Below are 13157 nucleotides of genomic sequence, written 5' to 3'. Positions count from 1 at the left end.
ACGGGGGTGGGATCAGCCCTGCGCGGGTGGGAGCAGCCCTGGGAGCTGCAGAGGCTCAAGGAGGCTTCAAACCCTGCCTTGAAATGGGACATTATCCTCTTAAAACCCTTTTGCTGGAGAGGATGTGGATTTATATCTGCTTATTTGGCTCTGGGTCTGTTCGTGGCATTCGTGTGTTCCATACAGTAGATCAAAGTAGGCAAAGCAAACGCAAAGGGAATTTGTCTGCACATCCCATAGTGCCCTGACTGCTTGACTTCCTCCCATCTCACAGATTTGCTTCTGCTGGCCAGGGAGCAGGTCTTGTGTGTGACACTCAGCAATCACTTGATGGTTTTAACCTGCTTCAGGAGCTTTTAATGCTGAGTCAAAGCCACAGTCACACGTTAGCTGTAAGCATCTGCAGTGTGGAGCAACTCCAGCATTGCTCAGAGAGGAACACTTCTAGGGATGGGGAGGGTTCTCTGCTCTGTGCCACAAGCAGGGACACCTTCCACTAGCCTAGATTGTTTTAAGCCCCATCCAACCTGGCCTGGAACACTTCTAGGGATGGGGAGTGTTCCAGGCTCTGCTCTGCACCATCCTGAGTGGCCTTTGGGCTGGTTCCTCTCTGCCTCCTCCCCATCCACCCCAGAGCAGGTGTGCAGGCACACCTGGAAAGCTTCTCAGCCCCAGCAACAAGGAGATGTGGGAATGAGGAGTGTGCTCCTCCCTGGCTAGAAGCACTGGAGTTCCCTGCCTGGAAGTCCTGAGGCAGAACTTCCCCCGTGGGATGTGTAAAGGGAAGACACCCTTTTATCCTTGAGAGGAGGAGCAGTGGGAACTCCTCAGGCTCTGTGTTGAGGAAGGAACACATCTGGTGTGGGGAGGAACAGGGTGAGAGCAAAGTCTGTGCTGCTGAAGGTTAAGCTGCTGCTGCAGATTGTTAGTGTAGTAAACTAACTCAGAACTGTTCAGTGTCTGAATGTGGAGAGAAAATAAAGCCAATCAACCTCCTGCATGTTGTCCCTTCAGCTTCCTGTGGGAGAGCACAGAAGATGATGGTTTGCAAGAAAACAAGTCAAAAATCCTGGTTCTTAGTGAAAGTAATGACCTCTTTGTGTATGAACTCACTGTGGAGGATAGAAAATGCACCCTGAGCTCCCTGCACTATTGTAAGGAAGAAACACTGAAAAAGCTCCTGGAAGTTAACAACATCCGTGAGTAAATCTCAGTGTGTTCCACGTGGGAAGTTGCTGTAGCTCTGGCTCTGCTGCTCCTGGGGGTCACACCCAGGCAGTGGTGCTGAGCACTGGAGGGTGTCAGGTGCTGCCACAAGGGTTTGAAGTGATCAGCAGGAGTGATGGACTTGATCAATAAAAGGGACATTTCCGTGTTCAAAGGTGGCATTGTTAGGGGGAATTAAACTGTTGTAGAGTCAGGGGGTCGAAGCTAAAATAAATGCTAATAAAACATGTTCATTCAACCCTTTTCTCTCAGATTTTCCCTTTAGTATTAGAGCTGATGGGGAGAGAACACCCTCTAGAGACTAATGAAGGACTTAACTTTATGTACTATGATTAGCAGATGTTGTGTGCAGTTGGGATGAACCTTTGGGGCCTTAAACAGTCTCCCTAGAGCATATTTAGTTCCAAGGATTGTAGCTCTTCTCTTCAGTGCTGACTGAAATATGATTTTGTGGTGATTTTTTGTGTTCTTCATGGTATTATCCACTGCAAAAGCCTGAAGTGCTTTAGGAAACTTCTAAAATCAGTGTTTCTGCCATAAAAGTGGGATTTAAAGCAAAACAGACCCCACTACAATACAACTTGTACTGAGTTGGCAGCAGAGCCAATAGATTTGAGCTCTCCTTGTCTTGGGATTCCTTTGCAACCCAAAGTACCTCCTGACTCTAACCCTGAAATCTCTCTGAATCCCCAGGTCTGCCCTCAACTCTCTCTGTGAAGATTCTCTCCTTTGAAAACAACAAGTGCAAACTTCTGCTCAGCCACTTCGTCCTGGTGCATCTGAGCTTCCCAGAGGGAGACTCTCTGTCAGAGACCTGCAACTGCTTCACCCTGGAGGTGCCTCCAGGAGCTCTGGGCAGAGTCACAGACTCCCAGTACTGCAGGGGCATCCTGTTCCTCCTGGACAGTGCTGGCTGCATTTGTATCCTTTGGTGGAAATGAGCCCTCAGGGAAAGTGATCTGCAGGAACAGAGCTGTTTTCCTTTAGGGATGAGCAGAAAATGTCTTGAAAGACATTCAAGTATCTGTTTTGCCTCCAAAGGTTGTGTGGCAAATTCCTGGTTACAGTAGTGTGAATGCCATAGTTGTACCAAATGTTCCTCAACACACCACTGGGAATCTATTCCCCACTGGGTTAATGGATTTCAGCACTTTGGGCACATGGGTCTGTGTGTTACAGGATCTACTGTCAGCTAATTTCTTAGTGGGATCCCTTAGGAATTACCTACCAAGACACAAGGAATCGCAGCCTGGAAAGCAGATCTGGGTGTGGTGATGAACAGGGGCTCAGCCCTGTGAGCCTGTTCCATGAGGTGCTTGATTTAACCCATTCTGTCAGAATGTTCCATGAGGTGCTTGTTTTAACCTACTTCTGGTCATTATTTCCTGACCCATGTGAAAATGGATGAAGTTAGGTCTATTTTCCCCTCCCAGAACTGCCAACACAGTTCACTGACTAAAGAGTCAAATTGGAAGGGACTGCAGGGGCTCACCTGGTCCCACCTGCCTGCTCCAGGAGGGCCAGCAAGTCCCAGATTAACTCCTTAGAGATGTCTAAGCTGCATGTCTGTGCAGCACAACCCACCGCTGAACCCTCTGAGCTCAGAAAGCTCCTGGAGAACAAACTCTCCACATTCTGAGGTGCAGAGCTCAGCCTAGACCACAAAGTTACTCCAAATCCACCTCCTTCCCCTTCTGTGTGACTTCTCTGCTGGACACTGAGCTTTAAGGTTTTCTTTGATGCCGTTTCAAGACATATTTGACTGTTTTGATGGTTCAAAACTAGGGAGCATCCAAGTGTCCCCATGCCAGTGGAATGAGGGCAAGGGTTCAGCCCTCTCATCACCACTCACTGCCCTGAGAGTGTCCCACGACCTGAGCATGGCTGTGGTCACCAGTGCCTCCAACTGTGCCCTCTGTGTAGACCTCAACAGCTACTTCAGGTACCTTGGCAGCAGAATCCCTAAAGGGAGGGATTAAAGCCTTAACTTAAGGTTTTGAGTACAACCAGCATTAAAAAGTGCCTAATTTTGGTCCTGTCATCAAGGTGCTCTCAGCTTTTCCTTTTGAGTTCTGTCTCTGTGCTAAGAGATATTTGTCTAAAGTTTGTCCTTTATTATTTGCTCTGTCAGTTTAATAGCCAAACTTTATCTTGGGCTTTTGTGTCTCCAGGAGGATCTGGGTTTGTGCTGTCAGTGCTGGGTTGGGTGATAGCACCTTTAGAAGTGCTGTGGGTATGGGGTTGTTAAACTCTTCTGGTACAGCTGTGCTGGTTTAGCTTGATAAACCAGGGCCAGGTGGTAATTAGGGGCAGTGTCCACCCCAAAGGAAGGAGCAGCAGGGTTTGGTGGCTCACCTGGACACGTTCCGGGAAGTGCTGTTAACCTGAGAGCTCCTGGGGGAGTTCAACATCAAAACCAACTTAAATCATCTGAGAGAGGTGAAAATTCCTATCTGTTTCTTTCCAGGCAGTTCCCTGAGCATTTGCTGTGTAAGAGAGATCCTGAGAGTCTCCCAGTGGAGCCTCCTGAGGGGCTGGATGAGGAGGACCTTGCCAGTTCTGAGCACAGCATGGAGCTTCTCTTACCACCTTTCCGTACGGACAGGTACAGGGGGAAATGCTTCCTGAGCCAGGCTGGGCTTGGCCTCCTCTGCATCACTGATGAAACACTCCTGATTTCATTTTAATCTCAATTGTGACTAGTAAAATCAGCTCATTCTCCTTTAACTCTTTGGAATTTGGAGTGATGTTAGGAAATGTGCTGAGACAACTTAACCTGTGTCGCTGAACAGCCTCCAAGCAGTGGTTGCTGCTTAGGGTTACCTTTCATTGAACCAATACCAACAGATTTTGCATCCCAAGGGCTTTACAGCTCCTTCTTTGCTCCCAGATGAGTCCATGTGGCCTTTGAAATCCTCTGTGTTCATGTAAAGCATTTAAACTGCCTGTGACCCTTAGAGGTATTAATGCTAAAAAAACATGTTCATTATAAATTGATGTAAAGGGAGTAAGTTCTGGAATCCCTGGAATTGATTCTGGTTTTAATTGTTGGGTCATTTAACGTGAGGAAAATGAAGTTTTCTACTAAAAATGCTCAACTTGCTGGACATTTTCAGCTAATGCAGCTGTGATCACTCAGCTGCAGTGTTTAAATGCTAATAAACAGGATGTTAAGGGTAAAATGCAAGATGCTGGATGGATTTTATAGGCTTAAAATGCATTTTATTTAACTGAGGAATCTTTATTTGCATTTCTTGGAGTAATTCCTGGATTTATAGGTGACTTCTCTGTTCTCCCCAGGTCCTGGAAGGCTCACTTAGCCTCCCTGTGTGACAGGGTGAGGAGGAGAAAACCTGCTTCTCCAGACTTGGTGGATGAGTTGAATTTACCTTGGTACCAGTTCTTTACCCATCTGGAAGACCATGACCCTGAGATCTGTGAGACCCCAGAGAGGATGTTTGCCTTTGTGCCTCGAGCTGCCATGGGGGCTGCAGCCAGAGCTGCCCAGGGCACCCCCCTGGGGGCTGCAGCACATCACTGGAGGCACATCCCCACAGCAGCACCGCAGGAGGAGGTCAGACTGGAGTGCAAACTGGTGACTGGAGCCAGAGCTGTGTTTGTGGTGCTCACAGAGGGCTCAGGGCTGGCTCTGGCTCTCTGGGACTTTGAGTCTCACAATGTGACTTACTCCCACTGGGGCAGAGGTTGTGTCTATGTGGAGTGCAGCCCTGAGGTGCCACTGAGTCTGCTGCTCACAGGTGAGGGGAGCATAGAATCCTGCTGATACAGCTCTTTTAGGGCGTTGTAGTGTTCTTTCCTGTGTGCTTGGCTGCTCTTGGCTGATTTCTGGTGCACTCTTGCTCAGGTGGAATCCAACTGGAGCCACTGCAGCTTTGTGTCATCTTTTTTTGCATCATCCCTGCATAGCAACTTGCTGATCTGTCTTTAATTGGTTTGATTCTTCAGAGCATGGCCTGTCCCTGGTCCTTTTTGGGTTGGGTCGGGAGGAGTTTCTGAACAGGCTGATGATGTATGGCAGTGCTGGAGTTGTGGATTCTGTGTGCCACCTCAATGGGTGGGAGAGATGTTCCATTCCCATCCATGCCCTGGAGGTAAGGGAAGCTTCATATCTTACAAATGGCAGAGGCAAAGAAAGCTGCTTTGTGTTCTACAAACAACAAAACTGCTTCTTTCTAATGAAAGTGTTCACTGCTTTTCTAATTCTATTAACGGGTGCAGTTTAGCAATGCTAGTGGTGGTTTTACACACCATTTAGTTTATGCCTCAGCAACCTGGATGCAAATGGGAGTGGTTTAGTCATGAAATAAACAATAAACCCCAAGTAATTCAGATCGGTCACCCAAAAAGAGAAATACAGCAGCAAAGAGAATGCACATTAGTAAAATAAAACAGAATTTGAATGTAATTAATGCTCAAAAATCCGTTTCGGTTGGAACCAAAAGCTTTTCTTGCTGAGTTCTGCAGCAGGTTTTGTCCTCTTGCAAAATGCCAAATATTAAAATAAATCCTTGGAGCTAGATTTTTTGGGTTTAATAACAGTTTACTTCACTGCTGTAAAGCCAGAGAGAACTAGCAGTCAGTGTACAATATATATGTTAGAACCCAGTGCATAATTGTTGTCCTCATGTGTGCCCAGGCAGGACTGGAGAATCGCCAGCTGGACACAGTGGATCTGTTCTTAAAAAGCAAAGAGAGTGTTTTCACCCTCTCTGCGCTCTGCCCTGGGCCTGAGCAGTGCAGGGATGAGGCATCCCAGTCCTACCTGAGCAGTAAGTAAACCTGAAGCCACAGAGGTGTCAGTGGGATTGCCTTTGGCACAGTGCAGGTGTTTGATGCTTCCCTGTGACTCCTGCAGATCTGGAGCAGCTGAGACCAGCTCTGAACTTGCTTTGCTCAGCAATCCAAGCAAATGATCTGGAGCCTCACAGCAAACACTTCTCTGAGCAGCTCCTGGGCCTCACCTTGGCTTTCCTGACCAAGCAACTGGACGAAATCTCTGTGCACACACAGGGTGAGATAACTCATTGCCCGAGTTATATCTGTAATGTGTCATTCTTTAGTGAAGGAAGGACATGAAATCTTTTGAATGAAAAGCTTAGATTTGCCTAGAATTAACAAATCAAGAGCTGGAGTTAAGTGAATGATGTTCCATGAACACCACGGATGTTCATCCCTGCATGTCACATGGGACTTGTCTGACTAATAAGTGGTTGGATTCATAATAAATTCCCGTGCTAGTCCTTCCAGTGAGGGCAGGGAGCACTGGTGGAGCTGTGCCTGCACCTGGCAGGGTGCTGAGTGTGCTGGGCAGTGCCAGGCCCTGTGCAGCTGAGCAGCTGTTGACCTCTTCCCCCCGCGAGGTGTTTGTTTGGTGATCAGGAGAACACTCAGCACTGCCAAACATTAGAGCTCCTGCACTGCCCACGGTTTAACTGCTGTCCTGGCTGCTCCTGGCAGAGCCCGATGAGTTCCTGCAGAAGGCTGCAGATATTTTGGCTGATTACATCATCAAACTGAGGAAATTCCTGAGGAAATACCCCAGACCCCACATGAACACAGTGCAGACAGGAGGGGATGTGGGTGAGCACCTGCCTGCAATAGAAGAGAGCCACAAGTGGGAAAAGCTGACACCAGAGGTAAAAACGTGTAATCCAATTTTACTGTTCCTATTAAATATAATTAAGGAGATAATTAATGTGGAAATGCCTTAAAGTATTGGGGGGGAAAATGAATATAGGGATTATAAAGATAGAACATTTATATTTTAAATACTGAATAGAATTATAAAAATTGAATATAAGGATAATAACACTGAAGATAGATCAGTTTGTGCCATTTTCCCCTCCAGGAAGTCATTGCTGAGGCCATTTTAAGCAACAAAATTCCAGAGGCTCAGATCTTCTTCCAGTTGCATCAGCATCCTGCTGAGAGTCTCCAGGAGTTCCTGCAGACAGGCTTGAACCTGGTCTATGACTGTCTGCTCAAGGGTAACACCACAGAGGCCTCCGAGCTGTTAAGAAACATGGTGAGAGGTGTTCAGGAGTTCTTCACACCTTTGTGACTGCTGAAATGGAGGAATGCTGGGAGCGTGGGAGCTTTTGGTGTCCTGTGGATGTGATCTACCAAACAGAGGTGTCACAGTGGAAACTGGCTTGTCTCAAAGAACTGCTTTGAGCACTGATGCCCTCAGAGTGTTGGGGGATGTGTATTGGCTGATCTTGGGGCTCGTTTGGGGGCTGTTCAGCCTGGAGAAGAAAAAGGTCTGTGGAGACCTCAAAGCAACCTGCCAGGAGCTGAAGGGGCTCCAGGGAAGCTGCAGAGGGACTTAGTGAGGAACTGCAGTGACAGGACAAGGAGCAATGGGGAAAAATTCAAAGGGGAAATTGAGATTAGATATTAGTTTTCCCTGTGAGGGTGGTGAGACACTGTCCCAGGTTGCCCAGGGAGGCTGTGGCTGCCCCAACCCTGGCAGTGTTCACAGCCAGGTTGGATGAGCCTTGATCAACCTGCTCTGGTGGGAGGTGTCCCTGCCCAGGGCAGGGGGTTGGGACTGGGTGATCTCTAAGCTCCATTGCAGCACCTTAACGTGCTGTGAAACTGTTGTGATCAGCAAGTGTAAAGGTGAAATCAGGTGTTAAAGGGTCCATGGTTTGCATCCAGCCATGCTGGAGGCATCAGGCAGATCCCTGGGTTGCTGTGACACCTCTAGGAACTGGGGAGCTGAACGTGAGTGTGTTTGTAACAGTTGTGTGCCCTGGCAAGAGAGCAGGTGTGTGTGTTCTGTGTGAGCAGCTGCACTTCAATTTGCACACAGTGAGTGTCTTCTCTCCCATCAGGGCTTTGATGTGAAGGAGGAGTTGCATAAGATTTGTTTCTACACAGAGGATAAACACGTCCGAGATCTGCTGGTAAGTGCAGCAAAGGCTTCTGGTGTCCTGCTGAGGCCTGGGGAGTGTTTGTTCTGAACACACTCAGAGTGGGACAGAGGTTGTGTCCCCACGCTGAGCACACTCAGAATGGACAGACGTTGTGTCCCTGCTCCCTTGCAGTGTATCTCCTGAGACATGCCACTGCCATGACTGATCTTGTATATTTGTATGTAAAGTAAAAATTGGTTTAAATACCATTTTTTGTTCTGGCTGTGGCCTAGTTCTGTGCTTCACACAGCATGGAGCTCTCTTGTCATTGAAGTGTATTTCTCTTTGCTTCCAGCAGTTTTTCCTCCAGTTGGTAACTGTTTGTACTTGCAGGATCATTTGCAACTTGGATGTATTAAAAGTAGCTAAAATGGCAATTGCATTTAATGCTTTAATTTGAATTAAAGGTGAAAGTTCTCCAAGAAGACAATTATTTCTCTGACAAGGAAAAGAGAATGATTGACTTTGTGCATCAGGTTGAAAGCTCCTACTCAGAATCCTCCCAGGAGAGCAAAGAGGTTCAGTCTCTTCCCAGGTAATGTGGGGTTTCAGTTTTAATTATTAATGAATAACATTAATAAGATTTAAGCTATGCTGACTTCTACATTCTGTGTGAGTTACTGCACTAATACAGCCTTAACTTAATTTATTCCACACAGAAATCAGTTAGTGTGGAGACTGAGCAATTGTCTCATTCATGTCACAGTGGTGTCCTGTTCTCTCCAGACCAAGTCCTGACAAACTATTGTCAGTGAAACAGCTCTTCTGCTCATGGTGTCACCATAAATGAAGTGGTCTTAGTCAGAAATAGTGTCATTAGGATTATTCATCAAATGAAACTCGTTTAAATGGAACATTTGCTCTATTTTTGAGATATGATATCCATAATACAGCAAGCTATCAACCTGCAAAATAATACAAGTAATCTAAATACAGCAAACAAAATCAAAGAAAAATAATTTTACAGCTACATAATTGTGAAAGTGTTACAATACTTGTCATTTGTTATGGAGTTTTGGAAATATGAGGTAATTCTTTAGCTCCCAAACCTTTAGCACAAGTCATTCCCTCTACCACTTCCAGAGCTCTCCGGAATGGACTGGCAAAGTTTGCTGACACTTTCATCACATTCTGTTTGCTAGATTGTGGCTGTTTATTACAAGAGTCCTAAAAATACCCTAACCCAGTCCTCCCTCAGTTTCAGGCTCTGGAGGAAGGATCAGGACCTCTCCAGGCGCTCAGAGGTGCTGGACTCAGTGCTGGGCTGTGGCAGACACCAGGCTCAGGGCAGGAGAGTCAGAGTGATGCTCAACTGGGCTCAGTGGTGGGATGAGCTCCTGCAAGAGATGGTTCTGCTCCCCAGGAAGCCACGCCAAGGCAAGTGTTCTGGGGCTGAGGGCTTAGACTGGGAGTTGAAATCATGTCTGTGGTTTAGACATAGCAGTTGTGTGGCAGTGGCATTGCTACAGCCAAAGTTGTGTCAACCGCAGAGGTCACTTGGGTTTTGTCAGCGAAAATGGGGTTTCATTCTGGTGCATTCTGGATCTGGGTGTTTCCTGTAGAGGAAGGTGTGGAACTAGCTGAAAGGCAATTGCCTAAGGCTTGGCCACTTGCACATATGTCCCAGTGACACCTCCTACCAGGCTCATTGCTCTGGGAGTGTGTTTGGCTGTGCTAACACAGAGCTGACTACAGACTTCAGCTCAGCACCATATTTGTAACTGCTTGTGAAAAATAGGTACATGGAGGGACAGAACAAAGGGGAATGGCTTCCCACTGCCAGAGGGCAGGAAGAGATGGGATATTAGGGATAAATCCTTCCCTGTGAGGGTGCTGAAGCTCTGGAATGGATTTCCCAGAGCAGCTGTGGCTGCTCCATCCCTGGGAGTGTTCCAGGCCAGGTTGGATGGGGCTTGGGGCAACCTGGGCTGGTGGGAGGTGTCCCCTGACCATGGGACTCGACCTTGGAAGGTGCTTTCCAACCCAAACCATTCCATCACCCTATATGTAGAGAAGCATCAGCATTTCCCTCGGTAGTGTTTGTTTGTGCTGGTCTCATCCCTTTGCCTTTCTGAAACCCAGAACTGAAGACATGCAATCCTGAGGTTCTCTGGATGCACCTGACAGCTCAGCACGATTGGCATAGCATTTGCTCCTGGATTGAGGAGTCAGAGCCCAGCCAGGCTCTGTGTGGCCAGGCTGCCTGGCCCCCTCTGGCTGCAGACGTCATCGACAGGAGCACCTTGTGCAGCAGCCCCATGAGACAGGATATACTGAACAAACTCGCCAGGTCGGTGGCCTGATGCTTTGTGCTCATCTCTGTCAGTGTGAAGCCAAAATCAGACAGTTATAGAAGGTAATAACATCTTTGATAGGTGTTAATCTGTGTGTTGTATTTAGTGCCCTTTGGGAAACAAATCCACTACAAAGCTTAGTTTTAGCCTTGTACTTTGTTGTCTGAAAACAGTAAGAAATATGAGAGCAGGAGAATCCTCCCTCAGCCCTTGGATCTTTCCCACTGATTACATTCCTGATGCCCACTTTAATGCACAAGGAGGAAGTTCTGAGCACAAGTATTTCACTGCTCACACCTCATTCTCTGCAGTGACCTGTAGTAACTGCAGTGTTAGAGCACCACCAGGTATAGTTTAGTGTGTTGTGTTTGCCTCAGCAGTGAATTCATCCCTGAAAAGGAAAGGGCTGCTTTAATCCTGAGCTGCAAACACCCTCCAGACCCTGTCAGAGACAGAGCTGTGTGATGAGTGTGGTTTTCCCTTTGCTGACAGGAATGGAGTGTTTGTGCATTCTGAGCTGGAGGATTTCGAGCTCCTGCTCCAAAGGCTGTGGTACCTCGGGGGAGTCCTGCAGCATCCTCACCCTGTGCCCAAGTACAGCACTGCCTCTGGCTTGGACTTCCATGCTCAGTTTGTGCTTCACTGCTTGGAGCACAACTTGCACTACCTGTTGTACACCTACCTGGACTATTACAGGTAGGAATTCTTTCCACCCCTCCAGTCCTGGGTGGTTAGAGAATGAAACACAATGTTAACAGCTGGTGGTAAGAGTTTTCCTCAGCCCTTCCTGTCAACAAAACCTTCTGGGTCACAGCAGTGTCACTGCACAAAGCCTGTGGGGCAGTGTCTGAGGTTTCATGCTATGTTTGAAGCTTTTTTCAGATTGTCTTAATTTGTGTGTCAGTCATCAAAGGAAACAGTTACAGGTGTAATTAGTATAATGCTAAAACTAATACAATCTTAAATGAGCCAAACCACTTGTTCTTCAGAAGCTCAGAATTTATAGCATTCAGACACTCACCCGGGCACAAGTAAGAGTTAACTCTAGGTATGTTCACAATAAAGAGATTGCTGGATTCCATCTTAATTAGGATTAATTGGTATTTGAAGGAGAAAACAAGATTAGGCATTGGAACTGTATGAATACTTTACACTTAATAAATGCTTTACAATGAAAACTTCTTAGCTGTAACTCCAGTCTAACACTGAAATTATCCAGAAGGTAAAACTGGACCAGAAAACAGCCAAGAAATTGTTGTTTGCTGTTTGTATAACCAGTTGTGTCTGCAGAACACCCAGGCAGGTGCTCCCAGTTGTCAGTGCTGTGGTACCTGGGGGCAGAGAGGGTTACAAGTGCTGTATTTTCACTCTGCTTTTCCTTTATTTTCAGTTTAACCCCTTCCAACTGCCCCATCTTGGACAACAAGGAGCTGCACGAAGCACATCCCTGGTTTGAGTTCCTGGTGCAGTGCCGAGGGGTTGCCAGCAATCCCCAAGGTAGGAACTGCTCCAGAGGTGAACTGGTGTTCCTGCTCTGGCTCAGGCTTGGGCACAGCTGAGCTTAATCCTCTGCTCTGCTGAAAACCTTTCTTTGGCCATGACAAATCATTTCCATGTCCATCACTTCCTCGTCCCTGAGTTTTTTTTACCTACACATAAAGGTTTGGAGGCTGTGGATAGGTGACAATTATTGGGTGTGTGATCATCATCATCTCCATGGTGATTATATTCTCGACAGTTTAAACAGAAGCAGAATCCATAAGGAAATTGATATACCATTAAAATTAAACCTTCCTCTAGGCCTTGTGGTGCAGTTTGACTTCTCTGCCCTTGGATTGTGGGGGGTTTTTATTATAATGGAAAATCAGTGGAATTTGTGTCCTGAAGTCATGGCACTTTTAAACATTTCATCTTTCATAGAGTCACACATTAACAAATCATCAAAATAAGCCCTAGTGAAGTTCTTTGTAGTAAGCGTGATCAGTGTAGGATAAAGAATTGAACCAACACAATTGTAACTGTGGGGCTCAATCCCAGTCAGGCTCTGGAGGCAAAATGTGGTGTGAAATTGGGGAAATTTGGTAGAATTTTGGGGGGAAAAAAAACAGTATTAACAGTGAAAAGTAGCAAACTCAGCAGTTGTCATGGCTAGAGAAGAGCTGTGATTATTGATTTGCTGTTGGGCTTGCATGAGGCTAAATCTCCCTTTGTTTGGCTTCAGACTCACAGGTGATGTTCCAGGCCAGCCTGGCCAACGCTCAGATGCTGATCCCCAGCGCCCAGGCTGGGGTGAGCAGCATGCTGCTGGAAGGCCACACACTGCTGGCCCTGGCCACCACCATGTATGCCCCTGGGGGCATTGATCAGGTACAGTGTGGGCACGTTTGTGATAACCTCTGACTACAGCTTTACAAGGAAGATGCTCAGTGAGGCTCATGTTGGCCAGAATTGATTAACACAGAGTGTTTTGGTCACCTGAAACATGAGGTGCTGCTGGAGACATGTCTGATGTAACCCCAAGGGTTTATTAGGAGCTGCAGTGGCAGGGCAAGGAGTAACGGGGATAAACTGACAGAAGGAAATGGAGATTAGATATTAGGCAGAAGTTTTCTGTGTGAGGGTGGTGGGACACTGTCCCAGGTTGTCCAGGGAGGCTGTGGCTGCCCCAACCCTGGCAGTGTTCACAGCCAGGTTGGAT

At 47.0% G+C, this 13157-nt stretch overlaps 1 protein-coding gene across 1 annotated transcript in view; it reads left to right on the top strand.

Annotated features, from left to right (window-relative positions):
• Window positions 1-1014: 1014 nt before the first annotated feature.
• Window positions 1015-13157, top strand: part of SPG11 (spastic paraplegia 11 (autosomal recessive)) — a gene marked incomplete at both ends in the record, with an annotated part of 28029 nt that continues 15886 nt past the window's right edge. The window contains 17 exons of the mRNA XM_009070003.1: window positions 1015-1199; window positions 1921-2148; window positions 3013-3169; window positions 3695-3832; window positions 4528-4985; window positions 5194-5339; window positions 5885-6017; window positions 6104-6259; window positions 6706-6884; window positions 7097-7273; window positions 8085-8156; window positions 8573-8700; window positions 9370-9542; window positions 10248-10455; window positions 10952-11155; window positions 11850-11956; window positions 12681-12826. Coding sequence (XP_009068251.1) covers window positions 1015-1199; window positions 1921-2148; window positions 3013-3169; window positions 3695-3832; window positions 4528-4985; window positions 5194-5339; window positions 5885-6017; window positions 6104-6259; window positions 6706-6884; window positions 7097-7273; window positions 8085-8156; window positions 8573-8700; window positions 9370-9542; window positions 10248-10455; window positions 10952-11155; window positions 11850-11956; window positions 12681-12826 — 2995 coding nt within the window. The remainder of the gene's footprint in view (window positions 1200-1920; window positions 2149-3012; window positions 3170-3694; window positions 3833-4527; window positions 4986-5193; window positions 5340-5884; window positions 6018-6103; window positions 6260-6705; window positions 6885-7096; window positions 7274-8084; window positions 8157-8572; window positions 8701-9369; window positions 9543-10247; window positions 10456-10951; window positions 11156-11849; window positions 11957-12680; window positions 12827-13157) is intronic.

Source organism: Acanthisitta chloris, unplaced genomic scaffold, assembly GCF_000695815.1.
Source record: "Acanthisitta chloris isolate BGI_N310 unplaced genomic scaffold, ASM69581v1 scaffold42200, whole genome shotgun sequence".
Classification (NCBI taxonomy): domain Eukaryota; kingdom Metazoa; phylum Chordata; class Aves; order Passeriformes; family Acanthisittidae; genus Acanthisitta; species Acanthisitta chloris.
Note: the sequence above shows the minus strand (reverse complement) of the source record. Positions and strands in the feature narration are given on the sequence as shown.